Raw genomic sequence first — 27,694 nt, 5'->3', positions numbered from 1 at the left:
GATGATCACTTGCTGTATTGTACAACAAAGTCAAACTGCTGGTAGACTCAGGTGACAGTCAAATGTTGGAGGCTATGTTGGGATGAGTTGTTTCAAGGCCTCTTTCATTCTTCCCATGCCATGTCCAGGAGTTCTTCTCTGTTAAAACTGAAGAGATGCCAGCCCTCCACAGAGGAAAGGTCTAAAGCCCCTCGACTAGTGTAGTAGTCGACAGAAGCCTGGTTCCAAATGACGACAAGAAAGTGCATGCGGTTACATTGAGTTCTGATGGCTATCTGTTTAAAAACAAACCAGGAAATATTAGTTTCATTTGAAAGTATAATCTTCATTAACATATATATTTTATTGAAGGTCTACTTTATGCAAGACACTATGTGTGAATAATACTTCCAAATATAGTAGTTATCTTTTGAACTTTTCTATAGCTGTAAAAAGAAAAACTCACTGTTCTGAGCTTCAAAGCCCTCTTTAAAAGCTCAAAACTGCCTGTAATCCTAGCACTTTGGGAGGCCGAGACAGGCGGATCACAAGGTCAGGAGATCGAGACCATCCTGGCTAACATGGTGAAACCCCGTCTCTACTAAAAAATACAAAAAAATAGCCGGGCGAGGTGGCGGGCGCCTGTAGTCCCAGCTACTCGGGAGGCTGAGGCAGGAGAATGGCGTGAACCCGGGAGGCGGAGCTTGCAGTGAGCTGAGATCCGGCCACTGCACTCCAGCCTGGGTGACAGAGCGAGACTCCGTCTCAAAAAAAAAAATAAAAATAAAAAAAAATAAAAGCTCAAAACTGATTTGCAAAGCCTTTATCATATAGAAAAGATGTACCTATAAGAACACATGTTTTGATGTTTCCAAAATACAAGAAGATCTTCCTTTTATAGTCTTGTAATATTATACTGTGGGCCTGTTTTTTTGAATAAAAATGCTTTCTAATCTCCCTCTTTACTTTCACTTGATAGCAAAAAGGGTGTATAGTGTGGTTGTGGATTATATATAAATCAATTTTAATTGACTGTAACTCATATGCTGTATATGATCATCTGATTTGAAAATCCACTTTAGGCCGGGCGCGGTGGCTCAAGCCTGTAATCCCAGCACTTTGGGAGGCCGAGGCGGGTGGATCACGAGGTCAGGAGATCGAGACTATCCTGGCTAACATGGTGAAACCCCGTCTCTACTAAAAATACAAAAAACTAGCCGGGCCTGGTGGCGGGCGCCTGTAGTCCCAGCTACTTGGAGGCTGAGGCAGGAGAATGGCGTGAACCTGGGAGGCGGAGCTTGCAGTGAGCCGAGATCGCGCCACTGCACTCCAGCCTGGGTGACACAGCGCGAGACTCCGTCTCAAAAAAAAAAAAAAAAAAGAAAATCCACTTTAATTTGGGTAGAAATTTGAAGTATATGTTGGGGTTATGTTCAAATGGTGAGATTAATGATTTAGTTTATGCCCTGTGAATATTTATTGAAGAAAAAGTTAGTGAATAGAATATCAGTACTAACTGTAATACATACCTGACTTAGCCTCTTCAGCATTTCAGCTCCAATACCTAGACCTTTTAAATAGACAATGCAAAATGAAAACTGCAAATTTCACTTAACTAGTCATTTGCTTTAGTTTAAAATAAGTAATATCTAAAACTCTGTATCTTTTTAAAATATTATTAATAGCTTGTGGAAACACAACTCATGAATGCTTTCATATCCCTTTTTCCTAATTGGAATGAAGTACAGAAGGTCAGAGAAGAGTTTGAGTTTATTTTAAAGATCCATGAAGAAGTGAGTCTCTGCCACTATTGTCTTATAATGGTGTATTTCTTACCTATTTTTACTGAAAACCACCTAAAATGTAAAAGCATTTTTAAAGATAAAAGTATATCTGTGTGACCAGGCACAATGGCTCACACCTCTTATCCCAGCATTTTGGGAGACCAGGGCAGGAGGATCACTTGAGCCCAGGAGTTCGAGACCAGCCTGGGCAACACAGACTCTCTTTCTACAAAACATAAAGAATTAGCTGAGTGATGTGGCACCTGCCTGTAGCCCCAGCTACTTGGGAGGCTGAGGTAGGAGGATTGCCTGAGTGTAGGAGGTCGAGGTTGCAATGAGACGTGATCACACCACTGCTCTCTAGCCTGGGTGACAGAAAACCCTGTCTCAAAAACAAAATTTAAAAAAAAAAAAAAAAAAACATATAGCCATGTGATAGCTTGGCTTATTCAAACCTTGAGAGGAAGTAATAAAATGTTTTTCTAATCTGTGACTGAGTGTTCACTGCATGAAAGAATATCTAGGATAGTGATCAGACTCATTAAGTAGCAATAAGTTACATTAACTAAAACACCATATGTATAGTAAAATCTTGTCTCCTTAAAATATGTCATTTTAATTTTTAAAGTATTTAGAAGTATCGTTACAGGAAGTCAGGGATCCCGAACGGAGGGACCGGCTGAAGCTGTGGCAGAAGAACATAAATTGTGAAGATTTCATGGATGTTTATTAGTTCCCCAAATTAATACTTTTATAATTTCTTATGCCTGTCTTTATTGCAATCTCTGAACATAAATTGTGAAGATTTCATGGACTCTTATCACTTCCCCAGTCAATACTCTTGTGATTTCCTATGCCTGTCTTTAATCTCTTAATCCCATCATCTTCATAAGCTGAGGATGAATGTCACCTCAGGACCCTGTGATGATTGCGTTAGCTGCACAAATTGTTTAAACAATATGAAATCTGGGCACCTTGAAAAAAGAACAGGATAACTGTGATGTTCAGAGAACAAGGAAGATAACCTTAAAGTCTGGCTGCCTGTGGGCCGGGTGGAACAGAGCCGTATTTCTCTTATTTCAAAAGCAAATAGGAGAACTATCGCTGAGTTCTTTTTCTCAGCAAGGAACATCCCTGAGAAAGAGAATGCTTTCCTAAGGGGAGGCCTCTGAAATGGCCGCTTTGGGAACGTCTGTCTTTTATGGTTGCAGATAAGGGATGAAATAAGCCCTGGTCTCCTGTAGCGCTCCCAGGCCTATTAGGACAAGGAAATTCTCGTCTAATAAATTTTGGTCAGACCAGTTGTCTGCTCTCAAACCCTGTCTCCTGATAAGATGTTATCAATGACAATGCGTGCCCGAAACTTCATTAGCTATTTAAATTTTGCCCCGGTCCTGTGATCTCGCCCTGCCTCCATTTGCCTTGTGATATTTTATTACCTTGTGAAGCATGTGATCTCTGTGACCCACACCCTATTCGTACACTCCTTCCCCTTTTGAAAATCATTAATAAAAACTTGCTGGTTTTGCGGCTTGGGGGGCATCACAGAACCTGCCTACATGTGATGTCTCCCCCGGACACCCACCTCTAAAATTTCTCTCTTTTGTACCCTTTCCCTTTATTTCTCAGACCAGCCAACACTTAGGGAAAATAGAAAAGGACCCACGTGAAATATTGGGGGCTGAGTTTCCCCAGATATCTGGCACCCACGTGGTCTTTCTTTTTTCCCAAGTGCATGTGGGAACCCGAGTCCCTTTGGTAGGTGCGGAGAAACGTCATCAATTTGGTCCACAGATATGTATGTTCAACTCCCTGACGACTGGTGAGTAGTCTGTATATGGTCCGGGTTAACTGTGGGTCATGTGGAGTCTAAACATCATGTTTATCTCTGCTATATTAAACTCTTATTAAAACAGGGCGGTGGGCCGGGCGCGGTGGCTCAAGCCTGTAATCCCAGCACTTTGGGAGGCCGAGGCGGGTGGATCACGAGGTCAGGAGATCGAGACCATCCTGGCTAACGCGGTGAAACCCCGTCTCTACTAAAAATACAAAAACTAGCCGGGCGTGGTGGCGGGCGCCTGTAGTCCCAGCTACTCGGAGGCTGAGGCGGGAGAATGGCGTGAACCCGGGAGGCGGAGCTTGCAGTGAGCCGAGATTGCGCCACTGCACTCCAGCCTGGGCGACACAGCGAGCCCCCGTCTCAAAAAAAAAAAAAAAAAAAAAAAAAAACAGGGCGGTGTTCGAGTGCCTATGGAAAATATAGTCACTCTAGTCAGGGCAGTGGAAGAATACTGTCCTTGGTTTCCTGAAAAAGGAACCTTAGATGTAGAAATATGGGATTGTGTTGGTGCAACATTCTGGGAACTGGTCTCCACAGGAAATTGTGTTCCTGTCACTGTTTGGGGTGATTGGGCCTTGGTACATGCTGTCCTGATGACATGCCAATCTCGTGACCCCCTACAGTTACCACAGTTTTCTGAATCTGACGACCCTCCACGTCTTCCTCAACCTTCCTCTCCCGCACAGCCTTCATTATCTGATCAGCCTCTCCCTTTGTCTACTCCTCCCCCACCTGACGATGTTGAGAATTCAATGTCTAACTCCAGTGACTTTGGATTACAGTCACCCCCGACGATCTTTTCTTTTCATGAAGAGCCGGTACTTGTAGCTCCTGCGCCCCGACTCACACAGCCCAGGACCATATATATGCTAATTCTTCTCTTTTCAAATCTCTGGAGTCACCTAATGGCTCTGGGACCAAACTACAACTTACCTATAATTCTGCAGGCCCTCCCCTGTCCACTTCAGCCCCTCACCCTCCTGTCGTTTTGGTTCCTCAACCGGTCACTTTGCCATCCACTCAGCCTGCTTCCTTGTACCCTTCTTCACACATGAACGCCAGTAATCACCAGTATACTTCTGCTCCTTCTGCTCCCCAGTGCCCTTTTCTCACACTCTCATTCCAGTCCAACCCTCTCACCCTCATTTCCCCTTATCTACACATGCTTTTTCTGTCACTTGTATGCCAACTCCATCTCAGATGCCTACTCTTGAAACTTCAATGCAACGCTTGTTACGCCAAAACAAAGAAACAAGTGGATTAGACGCGTGGACTTATCCGATCGCTCTAGACCTGTAGCAGGACGAGCCGCAGACAAAACTCCTCGGACACTGGATTAAAGAAGGAAGAGGTTTTTTATTGGGCCGGGAGCGTCGGCAGACTCGCGTCTTAAGAGCCGAGCCCCCCGAGAAAGAGATATTTGGCCTTTTTAAAGGCTTACAACTTTAAGGGGTCCATGTGAAAGGGTCATGATAAATCGAGCAAGCGTGGGAAACGTGACTGGGGGCTACATGCATCAGCTAACAGAACAAAAAGTTTTATAATCCTTTTTTCATACAGTGTCTGGAATTTACAGATAACACAAGTAGTTTAGGCCAGGGGTTGATATTATTATTACTTTGTTTAGCTCCTAGGGCCAGGTGGTGGTGCCAAGGTTGTCTGGCTATTTATCTTACTTTTGTTTCTCTCTCTCTTTACTCCTGTCTTGTGAACTAGGCAAGGTTGGGGGGAGGAGGGCAGCATGAGTAATAGTGGTCTCCTTCCTTAGACCCACCTAACTTCCAAGGGGTACAAATGCGCCATTATGTACCTCTTAATCTTACCTTTTTAAAAGAATTTAAGGATGCTTGTACTCAGTATGGTCCTACTTCTCCTTATGTTAAAATGGTATTACACACTTTTTGTACAGAGGTCACTTTGCTTCCTTTAGACTGGCAAAAGCTGTTCTGACCCCATCGCAGCATTTACAATTTTGTACTTGGTGGTCAGAAGAGGCTCGTTTGCAGGCTCAGCTAAATTGAACTAAATTGAACTAGTTACTCAGGCTCAGCTCACAGGCTCTGATAGTTTCTCTGATTCTTATGCCCAATTAAACTTTGATGCTCTTACCACAGAACAAGTAACAAAGGTGTGTATGAGAGCTTGGGATAAATTACCTGCTCCAGACCAAGCTCCTGTTTCTTTTACCATGGTTAAACAAGGTCACTCTGAATTATACCCTGATTTTTTAGCTAAATTACAAGATGCTTTTGAAAAATCTGTCTTTGATGAGCGTGCTCAAGGTATTCTCCTTTGTATGTTAGCTTTTGAAAATGCAAACCATGAGTGTAAAATGGCCATGCATTCTGTCCAACAACAAAATTTACCTGATCACGAGGTGTTGCCTGCATATATTAAAGCTTGTGAAGGCATTGGATCAGACACCCACAAAGCTATTCTGTGGGCACGGGCATGAAGGACACCAACCAAACTGGTCCCACTAATTCTTTTCTTGGAGCCTGCTATAATTGCAGTCAACTTGGTCATACTCGAAAAAATTGCACTGTTAAAAACTTAAAAGCAGCCAAGCCAGCTCAACAAACACGACCAAATGCTGCTGCTACTGTTTGCCCACGTTATCACAAAGGTAAACATTGGGCCAGTAATTGCCACTCTAAAGATGATGTAGATGGAAATCCCCTGCCACAACACCAGGGAAACGGGGAGCGGGGCCAGTCCCAGGCCCCAATATCAAATGAGACGCTTCAGACTCAGACCAGTGTTGCTTTTCTGCTTCAGGTGGTCCCAATGCAACCCTCAGCACAAACAAATTTACCTACAGCCAAACCAAATGGGTCCCAGCCTCTCCTGTCTCAGTACAATGCTTGTCCACCTCTGCAGTAGGGGGCGGGGTGGTCGATCTCTGTAGTACTATTCCTCTAAATTTACTACCTAACTCTTTGCCTTTAATTGTCCCCACGGGGGTCACTGGCCCTTTACCTCAAGGTTCGGTGGGTCTGGTGTTAGGTAGGGCATCCACCTCTGCTAAAGGTATCATCATTTATACTGGTCTCATTAATTCTGATTCTGTTGATGAGATTAAATTAATTGTGTCTGCCAAGGTTCCTGTTTCCATTCCGGATGGTGAGTCAATTGCTCAATTGCTTTTACTACCTAATACCATTTTAAACAAAGGAGATAAGACACGTAGCCCTGGGATGGGCTCTGGCAGTGAAAAGGCCGCTTATTGGATTAATGTAATTTCTAAACAACAGCCCACCTGCACCGTACACGTTCAAGGAAGAAAGTTTGAGGGCCTAGTAGATACTGGAGCTGATGTTTCTGTTATTTCCTCTAGTTTATGGCCTTCCTCCTGGCTTAAACATCCCGCTAACATGGGACAAATAGGTGTTGGAAAAGCTGAAGAAGTTTATGACAACACATTTGTCTTGCCTTATACTGGCCCTGATGGTCAAAAGGGTACAATGCAGCCTTATATCACGCCAATTCCCATTAATTTTTGGGGTAGAGATTTACTGGCACAATGGGGGGCTGAAATTAATGTTCCACATAACTCTTACAGTGCTCCCAGTCAGCATATGATGGAAAACATGGGGTTTGTTCCTGGGCTTGGTCTCAGTCCAAAGCATGAAGGGATTACTAAACCCCTCCCAGTTACTATAAAAGAAAACAGGGCTGGTTTAGGTTATCCTTTTTACTGGCGGCAGCTGCCACGCCTCCTGATCCTATCCCTTTCCAATGGAAATCTGACACACCCGTTTGGATTCAGCAGTGGCTGCTTTCTAAAGAAAAACTGGAGGCTTTAACTCAATTGGTTTCTGAACAGTTACAACTTGGAAATGTGGAACCTTCTCTTTCCCCCTGGAATTCTCCTGTGTTTCTAGTAAAAAAAGAAATCAGGCAAGTGGCGGATGGTAACCGATTTAAGAGCCATTATAATGCCGTAATTAAACCTATGGGTACTGTCCAACCCGGCATGCCTGCTCCTGCTTTAATACCTAAAAATTGGCTTCTCATAGTTATTGATCTTAAAGATTTTTTTTATATTGCTTTACATAAATCGGATTGTGAAAAATTTGCTTTTACTGTACCATCTATCAATAATCAGGAGGCTGCAGCTCATTATCAAATGGAAAGTACTTCCTGAGTGCTTTCTCAATGCTGACTAGCCCTACAATCTCCCAGGTTTATGTTGGACAAGTGCTTTCACCAGCTCAAGCCCAATTTCCCCAGGCCTGTATTCTTCATTTTATTGATGATATTTTAATTGCTGCCCCCACTGAGACATAATTAATTGACTGTTACAAAATTTCGAGCCGCCATGTTACAGAGGCTGGGTTACACATCGCTCAGGATAAAATTCAACAGACCACTCCTGTTCAATGTTTAGGAATGGTGGTCGATAAACAACATATTCAACCTCAAAAAGTTCAAATTAGGAGAGATTCTTTGAAAACATTAAATGACTTCCAAAAACTTTTGGGTAACATTAATTATTTAAGACCTGCTTTAGGTATTCCGACCTATGCGCTGTCTAACTTGTTTTCTACACTGCGGGGAGATTCCGGTCTCCGCAGTCCCAGGACTTAGACCCCTGAGGCTTTACTAGAACTGGAATTCGTAGAGGAAAGAAACCAGACCGCCCAGTTATCTAGAGTACAGCCATTTCAGCCTTTTCAACTTCTGGTTTTTGCTTCATTACACTCCCCTACTGGACTAATAGTTCAACATAATGATTTAGTGGAGTGGTGTTTTCTTCCTCATTCTGTGTCAAAAACTTTGTCTGTTTATCTGGACCAAATAGCCATATTAATTGGACAGGCTCGGTGTAGAATACTTCAAATTTCTGGATTTGATCTGAATTTAATTGTAGTTCCTTTAAATTGACTCGAAGTTCAAACCGCCTTTCAACATTCCGTACTGTGGCAAATTCACTTGACTGATTTCATTGGCGTTGACAATCATTATCCAAAGAACAAATTGTTTGATTTTATAAAGATGACGTCTTGGGTGGTCCCTCGATTAACCAAAGATCAGCTCATTCTTGAGGCCGTTACAGTGTTCACTGATGGCTCCAGTAATGGCAATGCTGGTCATGTAGGCCCTACAGACAAGCTTATTTCTACCTCTTATACCTCTGCTCAAAAGGCAGAGTTAATTGCTGTGATTACTGCCTTACAGGATTTCCCCAAACCTTTAAATATTTTCTCTGATTCTGCTTATGTTGTACATGCCACTAAAAATATAGAAACTGCTACTATCAAACATATTGATAATTCTGAATTGGCTTCTTTATTTTCAAGGTTACAACAGGTGTTTCGCCAACTAGACACCCTTTCTATATTACACATGTTAGATCTCATACCACTTTACCAGGACCCATGTCTGCCAGTAACCATAAGGTCGACTGATCTTTTGCAACCCAAGAAGCTCAGGAGTTCCATAATCTCACTCATGTCAGTGCTGCTGGATTAAAAGATAAATTTGCTCTTACCTGGAAACAGGCTTAGTTTATTGTTCACAGCTGTCCTCAGTGCCAAGTTTTTATACTTCCAAATCAGGAACCTGGCGTTAATCCCAGAGGCCTAACTCCTAATGCTTTACGGCAAATGGATGTAACTCATGTTAGCTCCTTTGGCAGACTGTCATATGTACATGTTTCTGTAGATACCTTCTCAGGTTTTATCTGGGCTACTTGCCAAACAGGGGAAGGCACGGCCCATGTTAAAAAACATCTGTATTCTTGCTTTGCAGTTATGGGGCTTCCATATCAAATAAAGACAGACAACACCCCCGGATATGTTAGTAAGGCTTTTGATTTATTTATGCAACAGCGGGGATTTCCCATATTACTGGAATCCCTTACAATCCTCAGGGACAGGCTGTGGTGGAATGGGCCAATCACACTTTAAAAACCCAATTGTCCAAAGAGTCTGAACAGCAAAAACATGATTTAACCACCCCCCACTCCCAATTATATTTGGCATTGTTTACATTTTTTAAATGTTCCTAAAGATAATAATCTAACTGCAGCCGAATGCCATTATACAGGCAAAAAATTCTCCCTAAACGAAGGCAAACCAGTGTTATGGAAAAACTCCCAAATTAATACCTGGGAACCTGGCACAATTATAATGTGGGGAAGAGGATATACTTGTGTTTCACCAGGAGATCATCAATCCCCTGTCTGGGTACCCACCAGGAGACTCAAGCTTCGGGTGAATACTGACAACGAAAACCACATGGAAAAGACGTCCATGTCAGAGACCGCCCTCAGACGTGGTGAGATCTGTGCCAACTCCTCAGAAGCAGGCACACCAAATCACAATGGGTCTGATTCAGTCCTCCCTGATGGCAATGGAGACCCATCTAACTAATCCCACTTCTCCTGATTACCTTTCTTTTTCTCCTTACAAACCTAAAAATCTCACCATTTCTATTAGCCTGAAAATAACATCCCTCTGTTCTCTTCCTCCTTCAGCCCTCAATCTCACTTACACTAGGTTTTATTTAATGATTCTCCTCCTTATACTTTCTGTCTCACCAGTTTCCTCTCACACTGATTTACCTGCTACACAAAATTATTCTTACTGGACTTATGAGCCTTTTCCTCCATTTATTCGACCTCTCACCTGGATTGATGCTTCTGCAGAAATCTACACTAACAATAGTGTGTGGATGCCTGGAGCTACAGATGACCATTGCCCTGCTCAACTAGGAGAAGAAGGCACTGCATTTAATGTTATCATGGGTTATAAATACCCACCTCTGTGCCTCGGACATGCACCTGGTTGTATCCATCTAGAAACTCAAGTCTGGGCTGCTTATCTTCCGGAGAGATCAGTTACAGAGGAACCGGGACATTTGATCTCTGGCCTCTCCCTTTCTAGTTTAAAACAAATGAAAGGGGGAGTAATGGGAGATATCCCATACTTTCAATATAAATCTGCAGGAAAACCATGCCCTAAAAATTTTGAGGGCCCATCTAAAACTTTAATTTGGGAAGACTGTTAACTCACATGCAGTCATATTAAAAAATGACTCATATGGTTTAGTAATAGACTGGGCACCCAAGGGCTATTTAAAAAACAATTGCTCCTCTGGCGGAAAGGAATGCCTGGAGGCTACTTATTTTATTTCTTATTGGGAGAACAAGAATCATCATTCTACTTTGCATAGGAGGTTCAGCTCATTCTTTCCCTTAAAATGGGAAGCTAAAGGCATTACCCGCCCCCCCCCCCCCCACCAGGCCTCGTATGATACTCCCCATTCTGAGCCCAGAACACCCAGAACTTTGGAAATTGGCTATTGCCATGTCTGGACTGCGAGTACGGGAAGGGGAAACTATTCTGTTTGTTGTTCCCGCTACCACCCCCATCTCTCAGTATCAACGTAGATCTGGACATTCTGCTTTATTTACTTCCAACCTGACTGTTCCCATACGGAGTTGTGTTAAGCCTCCTTACATGCTGTTAGTGGGAAATAACAAAATTTGGACGAACAATCAAACTGTCCAATGCATTAATTGTCAGTTATACACTTGTATTAACTCCCATTTTGACTCTAGGAAAAGTGTAATGTTGGTTCGAGCTCAAGAAGGAATCTGGATTCTGGTAACTTTGCCCAGACCTTGGGAATCCTCCCCTTCAATACATTTAATTAATGAAGTGTTACAGCAAATTCTAAAAAGATCTAAGAGATTTGTTTTCACTTCAATCGCTGTGATCATGGGCCTAATTACAGTTGCTGCACTGGCCAGCACTACCGGAATGACATTACATCAATCTATTCAAACGGCTCATTTTGTTAATAATTGGCAAGCCAATTCCACCCAAATGTGGAATTCTCAACAAGGCATTGATCAAAAATTGGCTAATCAAATTAATGATTTAAGACCGTCTGTTAATTTGGCTTGGAGATCGCGTAGTGAGTCTCGAACATCACATGCAAATGCAGTGCGGTTGGAATACCTCTGCTTTCTGTATCACCCTGTATTCCTATAACAAGATTGATCATTCATGGGAAATGGCCAAAGGACACCTTCTGGGTAGGGAAGATAATTTATCATTGGACATAACTAAATTAAAGAAACAAATTTTTGAAGGCTTTCAAGCTCACTTATCCATTGTGCCTGGAGCTGAGGCCTTAGATCAGGTGGCAGAAAATCTTTATGGACTAAACCCCACGACTTGGGTTAAGTCTATTGGGGGCTCAACTGTAGTAAATTTTGGAATTATGTTTCTCTGTTTAATCAGCTTGTCTTTAGTGTGCCAGACCAGTCAAAGAATCCTGCGTCAAAATTGAGAGAATGAACAAGCCTTCATCGCCATGGCACATTTATATAAAAAGAAAAGGAGAGATGTTGTGGGAAGTCAGGGACCCTGAACGGAGGGACCAGCTGAAGCTGCAGCAGAAGAACATAAATTGTGAAGATATCATGGACATTTATTAGTTCCCCATATTAATACTTTTATAGTTTCTTACTCCTGTCTTTACTGCAATCTCTGAACATAAATTATGAAGATTTCATGGACTCTTAACAATTCCCCAATCAATACTCTTGTGATTTCCTATGCCTGTCTTTACTTTAATCTCTTAATCCCATCATCTTCATAAGCTGAGGATGAATGTCACCTCAGGGACCCTATGATGATTGCGTTAACTGCACAAATTGTTTAAACAATATGAAATCTGGGCACCTTGAAAAAAGAACAGGATAACTGCGATGTTCAGAGAACAAGGGAGATAACCTTAAAGTCTGGCTGCCTGTGGGCTGGGTGGAACAGAGCCTTATTTCTCTTCTTTCAAAAGCAAATAGGAGAAATATCGCTGAGTTCTTTTTCTCAGCAAGGAACATCCCTGAGAATCAGAATGCGTTCCTAAGGGGAGGCCTCTGAAATGGCTGCTTGGGGAATGTCTGTCTTTTATGGTTGCAGATAAGGGATGAAATAAGCCCTGATCTCCTGTAGCACTCCCAGGCCTATTAGGATGAGGAAATTCTTGTCTAATAAATTTTGGTCAGACTGGTTGTCTGCTCTCAAACCCTGTCTCCTGGTAAGATGTTATCAATGACAATGCGTGCCCAAAACTTCATTAGCAATTTTAATTTCACCCCGGTCCTGTAATCTCACCCTGCCCCCATTTGCTTTGTGATATTTTATTACCTTGTGAAGCATGTGATCTCTGTGACCCACACCCTATTCGTACACTCCTTCCCCTTTTGAAAATCACTAATAAAAACTTGCTGGTTTTGCAACTTAGGGGGCCATCATGGAACCTGCCTACATGTGATGTCTCCCCCGGACACCCAACTTTAAAATTTCTTTTGTATTCTTTCCCTTTATTTCTCAGACCAGTCAACACTTAGGGAACATAGAAAAGGACCCACGTGAAATATCGGGGGCTGAATTTCACCCAATAAATATCATAAATTTTAGTTTTACCTTGGTAAGCTCGTGTGACATAAAAGTCCTCTAGGTAAAGTACCTTGCCAATCCATGAGTCATATGTAAAGTAGTACATGGCAAATCCAACAGTCAATTTGCCTAGGAAGGGAGTAGAAAGGGTGTAGAAAGGTTGTGTTGAATCTTAGCCAGTTCTTTACCCCCAAATTGAATGTCTTTTGGTGTTTGTTTAACTATTAAAGTAATAAATGCTCATTGAAAAAAAAATAACAGTACAAAAACTTATAGTGTAGAGGACTTAAGTCCTTTAAAATATAACCTTTAAGATATAAGCCTTCTTTTTATAGTGTGGTGTACGATCTTCCAAAAAATTTTAGCTGGGCGCAGTGGCTCATGGCTGTAATCTCTGTGCTTTGGGAGGCCAAGGCAGGAGGGCCAGTTGAGCTCAGGAATTTGAGACCAGCCTGGGCAACATTGTGATACCCTGTCTCTACAAAAAATAATTTTAAACTAGTTGGACATAGTGGCACATATGTGTAGTCCCAGCTACTTGGGAGGCTGAGACACTTGTGCACAGGAGTTTAGTTGGAGGCTGCAGTGAGTCATGATCATGCCACTGCACTCCAGCCTGGGTGACAGAGCAAGACCCCGTCTCTTAAAAAATTATAATAATAATAATGCTTATACAAACATAAGTACATACCATGCATATTCTTTACCAAAAAACTGGGTTTATACACATTCTTTTCTCTTCTGCTTAATAGTAATTATATGCTGCAAAACTGTACTATTTTTCAGCATGGAAAAAATATATTCCAGATTAAACTGGAGAAGAAAGATTTACTCTACCTGATGGTTTTTGTTGCTCATTTACTTCTGCAATCAGGCAGTAGAAAAGGGGATTGTCCCCAAAGCCATCTCTGAGTAAATCTGAAATATCAATTCATATATAGTATGTCAGAAAGTTTACAGCAGAGAAGGAGATGGTGGATAGGAAGCACTAGGAATTTATCCACCTGGATAGCAATTGTATTGACAGAAACTAAAGTGAGTATTTTGGAACTCTGGAGTTTATCTGAACATTTGCAACTTACAGGAGACAGCCTGACTGGTCAACTGCTGTTAATTTGGATCAAATTCAGCCATCAGTGAGGTGGCAGCTACCCAGTACTCAACACCATCTACTCCATAGGAACAGCAACCTGTATTTCTGTAGCAGTTTGCTGGAACCAGGGTGATCAATAAACATCTTGTCCTCAAAATACTGAAGTTCTGTGTTTTGACTGTGTATTGTTACTCTGATCACTGAGGTAAGGACTTGGAAACCCCCACAAGCTGAAGTGGCTTCCAGGAGATTTAAAGGAGCTGCCTTGTTTTGTGAGAGATTTGGGAATTAAAAACATATATACAGGGGAATTTAGAAAGTTACCATGTGTGACTATATAAAGACACAGAGGGGACCTGAGAACACATTAAGCTTTCAACTCAGGCTGATTTGTGACACAGAGACACCCTGTAATGCTTTAAAATAAACTCCATCAAATCCTGGGGGAAAAGGATAATCTGATTTCCAAAGTTACCATAGTATTAGTTTCAAAGTCTAGCTTTCAACAAAGATCACAAGAAACGATGGTCATTCAAAGGAATAAAATACATTAACAAAAAACATACCTGAAGAAAGCCAGATGTTTGACTTACTAAATAACTTAAAACATCTGTCTTAAAGATGCCCAAAGAGATAAAAGAAGACATGCACAAATACAGGAAAAAAATATATAAACAAAATAACATAGATATAAATTTACAAAAATTCTGCCCCTAACATTCTGAAGCTTAAAAGTACAATAACTGAAATGGAAAACAAACAAACAAACAAACAACAACAAAAACTATACTGGAGGGGTTCAAAGACACATTTGAATAAGTTGAAGAAAGAATCCGTGAACTTGAAACTAGGCCAGGTGAAATTATTGAGTCTGAAAAACAGAAAAGGGATGAGGAAAAGTGAACAAAGCCAAAAGTGTCTGTGGGACATCATCACCATTAAGTGGAACAGGATATATCTTGTGGGACAGGAGAGAGAGAGAGACAGAGAGAGAATGAGAATGAATGAGAATTTGAAAAAATAACTGCTGAAAACAAAATTTGACATAAAACATGAATCTACAAATACAAGAAGCTTAACAAACTCTAAGTAGGATACACCCAAAGAAATCCACACCAAGACACATTATAATGAAAGTCTCAAAAACCAGACAGAGAATACACAGCAAGAGAAGCAATTTGTCATATATGAGGGTCCTCAATTAGATTACTATCTGATTTCCTGTCAGAAACCTTGGAAGCCAAAAAGCAGTGGATTGATATTTAAAGTCTGAGGAGCGGGAGGAGTGGGGACTGTCAGCTAAGAATTTTATATCCACCAAAACTGTCCTTCAAAATGACGGAGAAATTAAGACATTCCCAGACACCCCTTCCCCGCCCCCGCAAAAAAAAAGAAACTGGAGGAATTCATTACCATTAGACCTGCCCAAAAAGAAATGCCAAAAGGAGTCTTTCAGGTTGAAATGAAAGTAATCTAGACAGTAACTAAAAGTTGTATGAATAAAGATTTCTGGTAAAGACAGATATATGAGCAATTATAAGAGGTAGTATTGTAATTATGTTTATACAGTTGACCCCTGAACAACATGGGTTGGAACTATGCAAGTACACTTACACATGGATTTTTTTCAAACACAAATCAAAAACAATATTCATTGGAGGAGAAACCCACATATACAGAGGACTGACTTTTCATATATGTGAGTTCAGTAGGACTCACTGCGGGACTTGAGTATGCATGGATTTGGGCATATGCAGTGGGTCCTGGAACCAATCTCCTGCATATACTGAGAGATGTCCCTAACTCCACGTTTTGTTTTCTACATTGTCTAAAAGACAAATGGATAAAAATAATTATTTTTTTTTATTTTTTTGAGACAAGTCTTGCTCACCCAGGCTGGAGTGCAGTGGCATGATCTCAGCTCACTGTAATCTGCCTCCTGGGTTCAGGCAGTTCCTGTGCTTCAGCCTCCCATGTAGCTGGGACTACAGGCACCTGCCACCATGCGCAGCTAATTTTTTTTTAAGTATTTTTAGTAGAGATGGGGTTTTGCCATGTTGGCCAGGCTAGTCTCAAACTCCTGCCCTCAAGTGATACACCCACCTCAGCCTCCCAAAGTGTTGAGGTTACAGGCGTGAGCCACCATGCCCAGCCTAATGTATGTTATTGGGCACACAATGTGTAAATATGTAATCCTTGACATCAATAACAGAAGATGGGGACAGAGATATATATAAGAAGAATTTTTGTATGCTATTGAAGTTAAGTTGGTTTAAATCAAAATTAGATTGTTGTAACCATCAAATATCCCCATGGTAAACAAAAAAAGTCTATAAAATATACACATAAGGAAATGAGAAGGAATCAAAATGTTTCACTACAAAAATAAAACACAAAAAAAGGACTAATGGAGGAAAGTAGGGACAACCAAAAGCTTTAAGGCATATGGAAAACAGTTAAATAGTACAGGCGAGTCCTTCCTCATCAGTAATTAAATGTAAATGGATTAAACACTCCTGCCAAAACACAGAGATAGCCAGAATAGATTAAGGAAAACAAACAAACAAAAAAATGATCCAAGTATATACTGTCTACAAGAGACATACTGTAGATCCAAAGTCACAAATACGTTGAAAATGAAATGATGGAAAAATATATTTCATGCAAAGAGTAACTAAAAGAGAGCTAGGGTGGCTATACTAGTATCAGACAAAATAGACTTTAAGTCAAAAACAGTTATAAGAGACAAAGTACATTATGAAATGATAGAGGGGTTAATTCACCAAGAACATATAACATTTATAAATATACATGCATTGAACATCACAGCTCCAAAATATATGAAGCAAACACTGACAGAACCGAGAGAAGTACACAGCAAGACAATAATAGGAGATTCAATACCCCACTTTCAGTAATATGTAGGACAACCAGACAGAAAAGTAGATGACTTGAACACTATAGACCAATTGTACCTAACAGACATATACATAAAGTTCTATCCAACTACAACAGAGTACACATTTTTTTCCCTCAAGTACACATGGAACTTTCTTTAGGATAGATACATTAGGTCACATACCAAGTCTTAATAAATTTTAAAATATGAAAATCACACACAATATTTTTTCTAATGACAGTACAATGATACTAGAAATCAGCGGGAAAAAAAATTTGAGAAATTTACAAATATGTGGGAATTAAACAACACACTGTACACAACCAATGGGTCAAAGAGGAAAGTATAAGGGAAATAGGAAAACATTTAGATGAATGAAAATGAAAACACAACAAACACGCTTACGAGATGTAGTGAAAGTAGTGCTCAGAGGGAAAATTATAGCTGTAAATGCCATTTTAAAAAATGATCTAAAATAATAATCTAACTTTATGCCTTAAGGAACTAGACAAAGAAGAGCAAACTAAGCCCAAAGCTTGCAGAAAGAAGATAATAATAAAAATTGGATAGAGATAAAACAGGGGATGGAAAAACATGGAGAAAATCAATGAAGGTTGATTATTTGAAAAGATCAACAAAATTGACAGCTAGACTGACAAAGAGGATGCAAATAATTAAAATCAGAAAAGAAAATAAGGACATTACTGCCAACACTACAACATTAAAAGGGAGTATAAAAATATTATGATTTATATAACAACAAATTAGAAAACTTAGAAGAAATGGACATATTCCTTCCAACATATAAATTACCTAAACCTACTTAAGAAGAAACAGAAAATCTCAACAGACCTGCAAGACTTTGAATCAGTAATCAAAGATCTCCCAACAAAAAAAAGTAAGGAACCAAATGGCCTCATCAGTGGTGAATTCTACCAAACATTTACAGAATAATTAATACCAGTCTTCCTCTAACTGTTCCCAAAAATTTAAGAGACGGAAGCACTTTATAATTAATTCTGTGAGGTCAGCATTACTCTGATTCCAAAGGCAGTCAAAGATATTAGAAGAAAGTTACAGGCCAATATTCCTTAATAATATAGGTTAAAAACTTCTCCACAAAATTGGAAATTGAACCCAACAGCATATTAAAGGGATTATTCACCATAATCAAGTGTGATTTATCCTAGGAATGTAAGGGTGCAGCAACATAAGAATATCAATTTAATACATCATATTAATGAAACAAAGGGGGAAAACCCACAAAATCAAATCAATGAATGCCAAAAAAGCATTTGACTAAAGCGCAACACTTTCAAGATAAAAGCTTTTATAAAACTAGGAATAGAGGGACATTCCTCAACATGATACAGTGTACTTATGAAAACGACATTACACTTTTTTTTTTTTTTTTTTTGAGACGGAGTCTCGCTCTGTCACCCAGGCTGGAGTACAGTGGCCGGATCTCAGCTCACTGCAAGCTCTGTCTCCCAGGTTTATGCCATTCTCCTGCCTCAGCCTCCCGAGTAGCTGGGACTACAGGCGCCCGCCACCTCGCCCGGCTAGTTTTTTTTTTTGTATTTTTAGTAGAGACAGGGTTTCACCGTGTTAGCCAGGATGGTCTCGATCTCCTGACCTCGTGATCCGCCCGTCTCGGCCTCCCAAAGTGCTGGGATTACAGGCTTGAGCCACCGCGCCCGGCCTACGACATTACACTTAATGGTGAATGACTGAAAACACTCCCCCTTAAGATTAGGAAGAAGGCAAAGATGCCCACTTTCACCACTGGTATTCAACATTGTACTGGAAGTTATGGCCAGAGCTATTAGACAAGAAAAATAAATAAAAACCATTCATAGGCAAGGCCCAGTGGCTCACGCCTGTAATCCCAACACTTTGGGAGGCCAAGGCAGTTGGATCACCTGAGGTCAGGAGTTCGTGACCAGTCTGGCCAACATGGTGAAACTCCCTCTCTACTAAAAATACAAAAATTAGTCAGGCATGGTGGCGTGCACCTCTAATCCCAGCTACTCGGGAGGCTAAGGCAGGAGAATCGCTTGAACCTGGGAGGCGGAGGTTGCAGTGAACTGAGATTGTGCCAGTGCACTCCAGTCTGGTCAAGAGAGAAAGACTCTGTCTCAAAAAAAAAAAAAAAGAAATCCATAGTAGAAAGGAAAAGCTAAAACTATCTCTATTTGCAGATCACATGATTCTATATAGAGAAAATTCCAAAGAATCTAAGAGAAATCTTCTAGAGCTATAAACAAATTCAGCAAAGTTGCAGGGTACAAGATCAACAAACAAAAATAAGTTGTGTTTCTATATAGCAGCAAAAAACAAACCAAAAAATAAATTAAGAAAGTAGTACCACTTACAATAACCCCTAGAAGAATTGAATAACTAGGAATAAATCTAATCAAGGAGGTTAAAAACTTGTATACTGAAAGCTATAAAAAATTGCTGAAAGAAACTGGAAAAGATCCACAGAAATTAAAAAAAAAAAAACCTATATATGCATAGGAAGACAACATTGGTAGGATGCCAATACTATTCAAAATGATCTACATATTTAATGCAGTCCCTATTAAAATTCTGACAGCCTTTTTCACAGAAACAGAAAAGCTGATCCTCAAATTCATATGGAATTCCAGGGGGCCCCGAAGAGCCAAAACAATCTTGAAAACAAAAAATAATATTGGAGGACTCATACTTCCTGACTTTGAAACTTATTACAAAGCTACAGCAATTAATACTGTAGGGTAGTGACAAAAGGACAGACATATAGACCAATGGAACAGAATAGAGACCTCAGAATCAAACCCTCACATATCTGATCCATTGATTTTTGACAAGGGTGCTATGACCATTCATGGGGAAAAGGACTGTCTTTTCAACAAACAGTACTAGAGAAACTGAGTATCTATATGCAAATAATGAAGTTGGACCCTTAACTTCACAGCATGTACAAAATGTAACTCAAAATAGATCAAATACCTCAACATAAGTGCTCAATCTATAAAACTCTTAGAAGAAACATGGAAAATCTTCAAGACATTGGATTTGGCAATTATTTCTTGGATATAACACCAAAAGCACAAATGACAAATGAATAAATTGGACTTTATCAAAAACAAAATACTTTGTATGTGAAAGGACAATATCAAGAACAAAAAGGCAACCCATGGAATGGGAGAAAGTATTTGGAAATAACATCCGATAAGGGGTTAATATCCAGACTATATAAAGGACTCCTACAATTCAACAACAACAAAAAACCAACTCAATTCCAAAATGTGGAAATATCATAAATAGACACTTCTCAAAGAAGATATACAAAGGGTCAATAAGCACATGAAAAGGTGTTCAACATCACTAATCATTAGTGCAATGCACATCAAAACACAGTGAGATAGCACTTCATACAGACTAGGATGGGTATTACAAAAAAACAAAAATAAGTGTTGATGAGGATGTGGAGAAATTAGAACTCTTGTGCTTTGCTAATGAGAATGTAAAATGATGCAGCTGTTGTGGAAAACAGTATGGAGACTCCTCAAAAAAAAAAAAAAATTATCATATGATCCAGAAATCCACTTCTAGGTATGTGCCAAAATAATGAAAGCAGCAACTCAGACAGATATTTGTACACCAATGTTTCACAGCAGCATTATTCACAATAGCCAAAATTTGGAAACAGCCAAAATGTATAAAAGGATAAATAAAGTTATATATATAAAATCACATTTTATATATACACAATGGAATGTTATTCAGCTTTGAAAAGGAAAGAAATTCAGATACAGGCTACCACTTGGATGAAACTTGAAACATTATGCTAAGTGAAATAAGACAGACACACAAGGACAAATATTACATGTTTCCAGTCATACGAGGTACCTAGAATAGGCAAATTGGTAGAGATGGAAAGTAGAATAGTAGTTATGAGAGCCTAGGGGGAGGTCGGCCGGCAATGGGGAGTTATTGTTTAATGATTACAGAGTTTCAGTTGGGTGATGGAAAGGTCTGGAGATGGATAGTGGTGCTGGTTGCACAACAATGGATGTATTGAATGTCACTGAATTATACAGTTACAAATAGTTAAAATGATATGTGTATTTAATCACATTTTTTAAAAGTTTGCAACAATAGGTAAGAGTAAACAAAAATCAAATCTCTCACTGGCCTCTATACAAGTACATAAGGACATTTTAAGATAAAAACAGGACTGAGGACATTATGAAATTACTGCAATTTAAATATATACTGAAATCCTAAGGCAGGATGCTGGAGTATACAAAGTATTTTAGTTATGACTGTTACATATTACCCTGAGCAGTATTTTTCTAACTACAACGAATAGTGTAGGGGCATTATCTTAACATAGTACAGATTGAGTATTCGTTATCCAAAATTCTTGAGACCAGAAGTGTTTTGAATGTCTGATATGTTTTTGATTTTTAAAATATGTCATTATATACTCAACAGTTGAGCATCCTTAATCTGAAATCTGAAATGCTCCAATGAACACTTCCTTTGAGTGTAATGCCAGTGCTCAAAACGTTTCTGATTTTGGAGCATTTCAGATTTCAGATTCTCAGGTTAGGGATGCTCAATTTGTTATGCTGCTTCAGTTTGAGTACTGCTTTCATAGAGTGTACATTACTTTCAACTTTGTATTTCTTACTATTTCTTTTAAGCCAACAAAATTACTATTTAGTTAACATTCTAGTGGTGTTAATTGTCAAGTATAAGAACATAAGTATCATCACATAAGACGACTGATCCATGATCTATGCGGTTCAGGGTTCTATTTCTGACTGAGGCACTAAGACTCATTTGTTAGGGCATGGCGCAAAAGACTCCACCAACATCCCAGAACTTCCTTCTGAATCTGTCACCCAGTATTATAGTGAAACCATTTATCTCCTTGGTAGAATGTTCTCAGTTTATTACATGCATTCTGAAGTATTCAACTTCAGGGAGTTATCCTTCATCAATTCTTCTAGATTTTGATAACTGTCTTCACCTAGTCTTTGCCATTTGTAATTTTATATACATTAATAATCTTTTCATCTTCATATTTACTCCCTAAAATGTTCTAATTCTTCACAAATCACTGGCCTATCCTATTAATCTTGCTATCGACATGTAGTAAATACTTTAAAAATATTTTAAATCATTTTGCTTTTATCGATTTCATTGTATCAAGCTACTACCAACATACTGGGTGTTAAATTATACTTTTTTGACCAGTAACGCTCCTCATTTTACATTCTGAAAACCAGCTGGTCTATTGCAGCTGTAAAGGTGTAAGAGCTCTTAAGTATCAATTTTGTACTAAAGGAAAATAAAATAGTGGAGCTCTGACAAAGCTATCAAATGTATGTCCTGTACATGCTAGTAATGGTGTCATCTTTGTGTACCAAGAGCAATAGCTTCCACATATCTAAGTAGTACTGTGTTTTTTTTTTCTTGCTCTGAAAATACCACAAAGTATCTTACCAGCTGCTGTTAACTCCATTGCATCTAGCATGCTTTCACAGGCAGCCAATTCCTGTCAAAGTAGATAAAACCTTCAGTTTATGATTTAGCAATAAATTATTAAGATGATAATCATCATAAAATTTGTATTAAACATTTATTGACATGTGATATCCTGGGCAGTGTTAAAAGTTAGTCAGACTTAATCCCAGTCATCTAGAAACAAAATCTAAAACAGTAATGCAACAAAAGGATGTATAAATATTATTAGAGAGATTAACTATGTTGATACCTCACACATATGAATGTCAATTATCCAGATTAGTAACCTTGAATGCAGCCAGAAACTGGGAAGTAAAGCAAAAAATGTTACTGAGCATTCAAGGCAGCTGTCATAAAGTTTATGTATTATGAAGCTCATAGGCTTTACAGAGAAGTCTCTCAGGTGTTTGCCTGTGAGATGTTTTTGCCATTTTAACTTGAGGCTTTTTAATTGTGGCTTTTTACTATATCATGTTATCATGTTTTTTTTTTTTTTTTTTTTTTTTTACATATTCAGGTTCTTTTCCTTCACGGTTTATATCTCATGCTTGGAAAGCAAAAGGTATTCACTCATTTTCTTTTTAAGATCATAATATTAATAATTGATTTATTCAACTTTTTTTGGTGTAAGAAGTTAGGTAGAATTTCACCTTTATCTTTTCCTCCCAATTATCCCAACAGCACTTACTGAATAACCCATCCTGGATGACTCGACATGTCCCTTTTATCATATACTACATCCTCATTTACAGTCATCCCTTTGTATTCATGGGAGATTAGTTTCAGGACCTGCTCCCTCAGCCCCAGGATACCAAAATCTGAGCGTGTTCAAGCCCCTTATATAGCAGAGTATTTGCAATACCCTATGTATATCCTCTCATATACCTTAAATCATCTCTGGATTACTTATAATATCTAATACAATGTAAATATTATGTAAATGTTATACTGTATTGTATAGGGAATAATGACAAGAAAAAAGTCTGTACATGTTCAGTACAGTTGCAATTTTTACAAATATTTTCAATCCATGGTTGTTTGAATCTACAGATGTAGAAGCCATGGATACAGAAGGCTGACTGCATACTTAAGAGAACTTCTGGACTCTCCTTTCTGTCCCATTGATCTATCTGTCCACTAGTTACCATAGTATTTTAATTACTTACAGTTTTATAATATCTGGTATAGATCATCTCCCCTCATTACTCTTCTTTTTTGGATTTTTAAAATGTTTCTATGTGAAAATTTGGAGATTTTGACTGGAATTGCATTAAACTTTTAATGGAAATAAGCTTTTAAAATACAGGAGAACAGCAAGGACCAGATTACATAGAGCATTAGTAAGAAGTTTGGATTTTATTCTCAAGACAGCCAGGATCTCAATGGAATTGTAAGCATTTTGACTGCTGTGTAAAGAATGGATTGATCAGGGAGGACAATATTTATGTTGATACCTCCCCTAAGACGCTGTAAGCTCCTTGAGGGTAGAGACTGTAATCCAAGAATCCTTATATCTTTTATACTACTTGGTGTATAATCTTCCCCTAATATGCATTCAATGTTTGTACAATGAAGAAAAATAAAATATTAATACTACTCAGCACCATCTGTGGTTCACCAATGGTCCAAAACCACACTTTAGGGACCACCACAATATAAAGCTTTAGAAATTCTGGTAAGCAAGAAGTTATGGCTGCCTGGCAATGAAATGACTAGGCTCCCAAATAATGCTGTGATGTGGTGATTGAGAACAGTATAAAATGAGTTCATACAGAGGATACTTGGAATGGAACAGTCAATAAAACCTGCAATATATTCAGCTAAGCAATTACTGTGGTTCAAACTCTAATAAACTCCTCTGCAAAGAGAGACTGTTCTGCAAACTTAGCAATGAACAGGAGTTAGGACAAATGGACATAAAATATTAAGAAGAACATAAAACTCAAAGCCAATTAATCATTATATACATGTATGTGAGACAGTAAGTAATTTAGCTTTTCTATTATTTTTCCACAATGAATACTCATTAAAATTACTCCCAATAAACATCTTACGTATTATCAGATACATGTGACAAATTAAAAAGTAAATGTGGCCAGAAACCCTACAGATAGTTTCACTGAAATGGGGTCATCTAGTGATGTATTATTCCCTTGGTGATGACAATGGGCATTGCTTGGAAAGCTACGAAAAGTACATTTGTCCAGGTAAAGAGATCATCATTCAATAATAAATTTATTAATTGCCAACCAGGTGTCAGATGCTAGAACTACAAAAAACTCTTTTAAAAATGTTTTCTACCACCTGGAAGAATGTGAATCTGTAATAATCTGTTGGGCATAGTATTTTGATAGGTTATCTAATCATTCAGATTAATGCCAGTTAGAGAAATGATGTAAGAATTTGTGGAAATGGAATAGAATGTAAGCCATAAAACGACAGATAACCCAGTTCTTACAGATCTGTAACCAGGCCTAGAATCACTTCCACAGGTGGATTTCACTAGAAAACTATGGGTATTTTATTTTGGCCATTAAAACACACTCTCCAAAGGGAACACAAACTTGGCCTGATTTAGACAAGATTTAAATATATTAGTGAGGATATTAAAACATTTTCATTACAAAACACTTATGAGGTCTGCATATCTATAATCTGTGCCTTGCTCCAGCCACATATTTACTCCATAAAGAACTTAGTCTACCGCTTTATATGGAATTGTGTAGGTTGTCCATCACATAAATGAGTGCTTTCAGCACCACAGAACTTCAGCACAGTAACTGTGAACTACTAGATATTTTATCCCCTTTAATCAACTGGAATGATTTCCAAGGAAGCCATTCAAATAAACATTTAAATGAGAAATATGTAACCCAGCTGCTTGGCTCCTGAGGGCTGTATGTGGCTGGGCTTCAGTGATCAATGAACTGTCTGAGAATGTATGGAAAATTTGTTGCATGTGACTATTGTTTTTTGGGTTAGCTGATCATCAGTTTCAACAAGTAGGTGTGGCCTTAGAAGCAACGAGACTCCTACCCCAAAATCTTAGCCACTAAAATATGAAATTCTATCATTGGTGGGTCATTTGTTTAAGGTAAGCATTTCTTTTCTCTAAGATACTCTTTTAAAGTTAAAATTTTCCCAGGAAACAGAACACATTCAGTCCCTAAAATTTCCAGGAATTGGTTCCCCTATAACTTTTTGAGCCCCTTACTATATGCCAAGCAATTTATGTGTAATCATTTTATGTTACTGTCTCATAACAACAGTCTTTTGAGATATATATTGTTATAATCTTAATTTTAGATGCAGAAAATGAAGAGTAAAGAGGTTAAGTAACTACCAGAGGTTATGTACACATAACTAGCAGAGGCAGAATTCGAACCCCAACTATGCCTCTCTTACTCTTTCAGCCCTACACTAATGCCCTGAGGCTCCATGTAATAAAAATGGGCTTACTTTAATCAGTCGCAAAATTTCTGGGCAGTCTCCAGCCTCTGCAGGTCTTATTTGAAAATAATCCATGCTTGTCTGCCTCATGCCCATTTGGCTCACACTTGGCTGGCTCCTGCCTGGTTGACTCAGGCCTGGTTGGCTCAGTACTAATTGGTCCAGCTCTTGTTGGCTCCGGCCTGGGTGACTCGGCCCCGGTTCCCATATGCCTGGATGACCCCTGCCTGGATGGCTCATGCCTGTTTGGTTCTTTCTTGATTGGCTAGTGCCTGGTTGTCTCATGCCTAGTTGGCTGGGGACTTGCTGGCTCATGCCTGGTTGCCACATGCCTGGTGAACTCATGTTTGGTCGGCTCCGGGCCAGTTGGCTCAGGTCTGTTTGCCATGTGACTCGTTGGCTTGTGCCTGATTGGTTGGTGCCTACTTGTCTCATGCTTGGTTGGCTCCTACCTGACTGTCGCCTGTCTAGTTGCCACGTCACTGTTTGGCTTATACCTGATCGGTTCGTGCCTGCTTGGCTCGTACTTGATTGGCTGGGGCCTGATTGGCTTGGGCCTGGTTGAGATGGGCCTGGTTGGCTTATGCTTGCTTTGCTCAGGAATAGTTGGTTCAGGCTTTGTGGCCACATGCCTGGTTGGCTTCTGCCTGGTTGGCTCCTACCTAATTGCCACGTGCCTGGTTGTTTCATGCCAGGTTGATTTATGTCTAGTAGGCTTGTACCTGATTGCCTTATGCCAGCTTGGCTCATGCTTGGTTGTTTCATATCCACTTGGTTCATTTCATATAGGCTTGCACTCAGCTGGTTCATGTTCAATTGGTTCACACCCTGTAAGCTTGGGCTTGGCTGGTTTATACCTGTTTGGTTGGAATCTGATAAACTTGATTGGTTTGCACCTGGTTGGCCCATGTCTGTTTGGTTCTTACATGATTGGCTAGTGCCTGGTTGCCTCATGCCTGGTTGGCTGGGGACTTGCTGACTCATGCCTGGTTGACTTGTGTCTGGGTGGCTTGGGACTTGCAGACTCATGCCTGGTTGACTCATGTCTGGGTGGCTTGGGACTTGCTGACTCATGCCTGGTTGACTCATGTCTGGGTGGCTTGGGACTTGCTGGCTCGTGCCTGGTTGCCACATGCCTGGTGGACTCATGTTTGGTTGGTTCAGGACTGGTTGGCTCAGTCCTGTTTGCCATGTGCCTGGTTGGCTCAGGCTTATTTGGCTTGTGCCTGATTGGCTGGTGCCTACTTGTCTCGTGGTTGGTTGGCTCCTACCGGACTGGCTGTCTAGTTGCCCCACCACTGGTTGGCTCATACCTGATTGGTTCGTGCCTACTTGCCTCATGCTTGATTGGCTGGGGCCTGATTGGCTTGGGCCTGGTTGCGATGGGCCTGGTTGGCTTATGCCTGCTTTGCTCAGGACTAGTTGGCTCAGTTCTTGTTGCAGCATATCTGGTTGGCTCCTACCTAATTGCCATGTGCCTGGTTGTTTCATGCCAGGTTGGTTTATGTCTGGTAGGCTTGTACTTGATTGCCTCATGCCAGCTTGGCTCATGCTTGGTTGTTTCGTGTCCACTTGGTTCATTTCATGTAGGCTTGCACTCTGTTGGTTCATGTCCATTTGGTTCATACCAAGTGAGCTTGTGCTTGGCTGGTTTATGCCGGTTTGGTTCGAATCTGATAAACTTGATTGATTCGTGCCTGATTGGTTCAT

General features: G+C 39.8%; 1 protein-coding gene across 1 annotated transcript; it reads right to left on the bottom strand.

Annotated features, from left to right (window-relative positions):
• On the bottom strand, window positions 1-27,694 carry SATL1 (spermidine/spermine N1-acetyl transferase like 1). The gene is made up of 6 exons (XM_025372579.1): window positions 27,016-27,694; window positions 25,994-26,970; window positions 22,514-22,565; window positions 13,857-13,937; window positions 13,047-13,148; window positions 1-275 (listed from the first exon to the last, which is right to left on the bottom strand). Exons 1-6 carry the CDS (start codon window positions 27,692-27,694, stop codon window positions 253-255), a joined length of 1,914 nt encoding a protein of 637 aa, XP_025228364.1. The 3' UTR covers window positions 1-252.

This window comes from Theropithecus gelada, chromosome X (assembly GCF_003255815.1).
Source record: "Theropithecus gelada isolate Dixy chromosome X, Tgel_1.0, whole genome shotgun sequence".
NCBI classification, from domain to species: domain Eukaryota; kingdom Metazoa; phylum Chordata; class Mammalia; order Primates; family Cercopithecidae; genus Theropithecus; species Theropithecus gelada.
The sequence above is the reverse complement of the archived record's forward strand: the minus strand, read 5'-3'. Positions and strand labels throughout refer to the sequence as shown.

Excerpts from the sequence above, each read along its gene's own strand:
- SATL1 (XM_025372579.1), bottom strand. The coding sequence starts at position 27,694 with ATGAACCAATCAGGCACGAATCAATCAAGTTTATCAGATTCGAACCAA. Across the intron at positions 26,971-27,015 it reads CCCAGACATGAGTCAACCAG|GCATGAGTCAGCAAGTCCCC; the intron begins GCATGAGTCTGC and ends CAAGTCAACCAG. Across the intron at positions 13,938-22,513 it reads AATGGAGTTAACAGCAGCTG|ATTTACTCAGAGATGGCTTT; the intron begins GTAAGATACTTT and ends TTGATATTTCAG.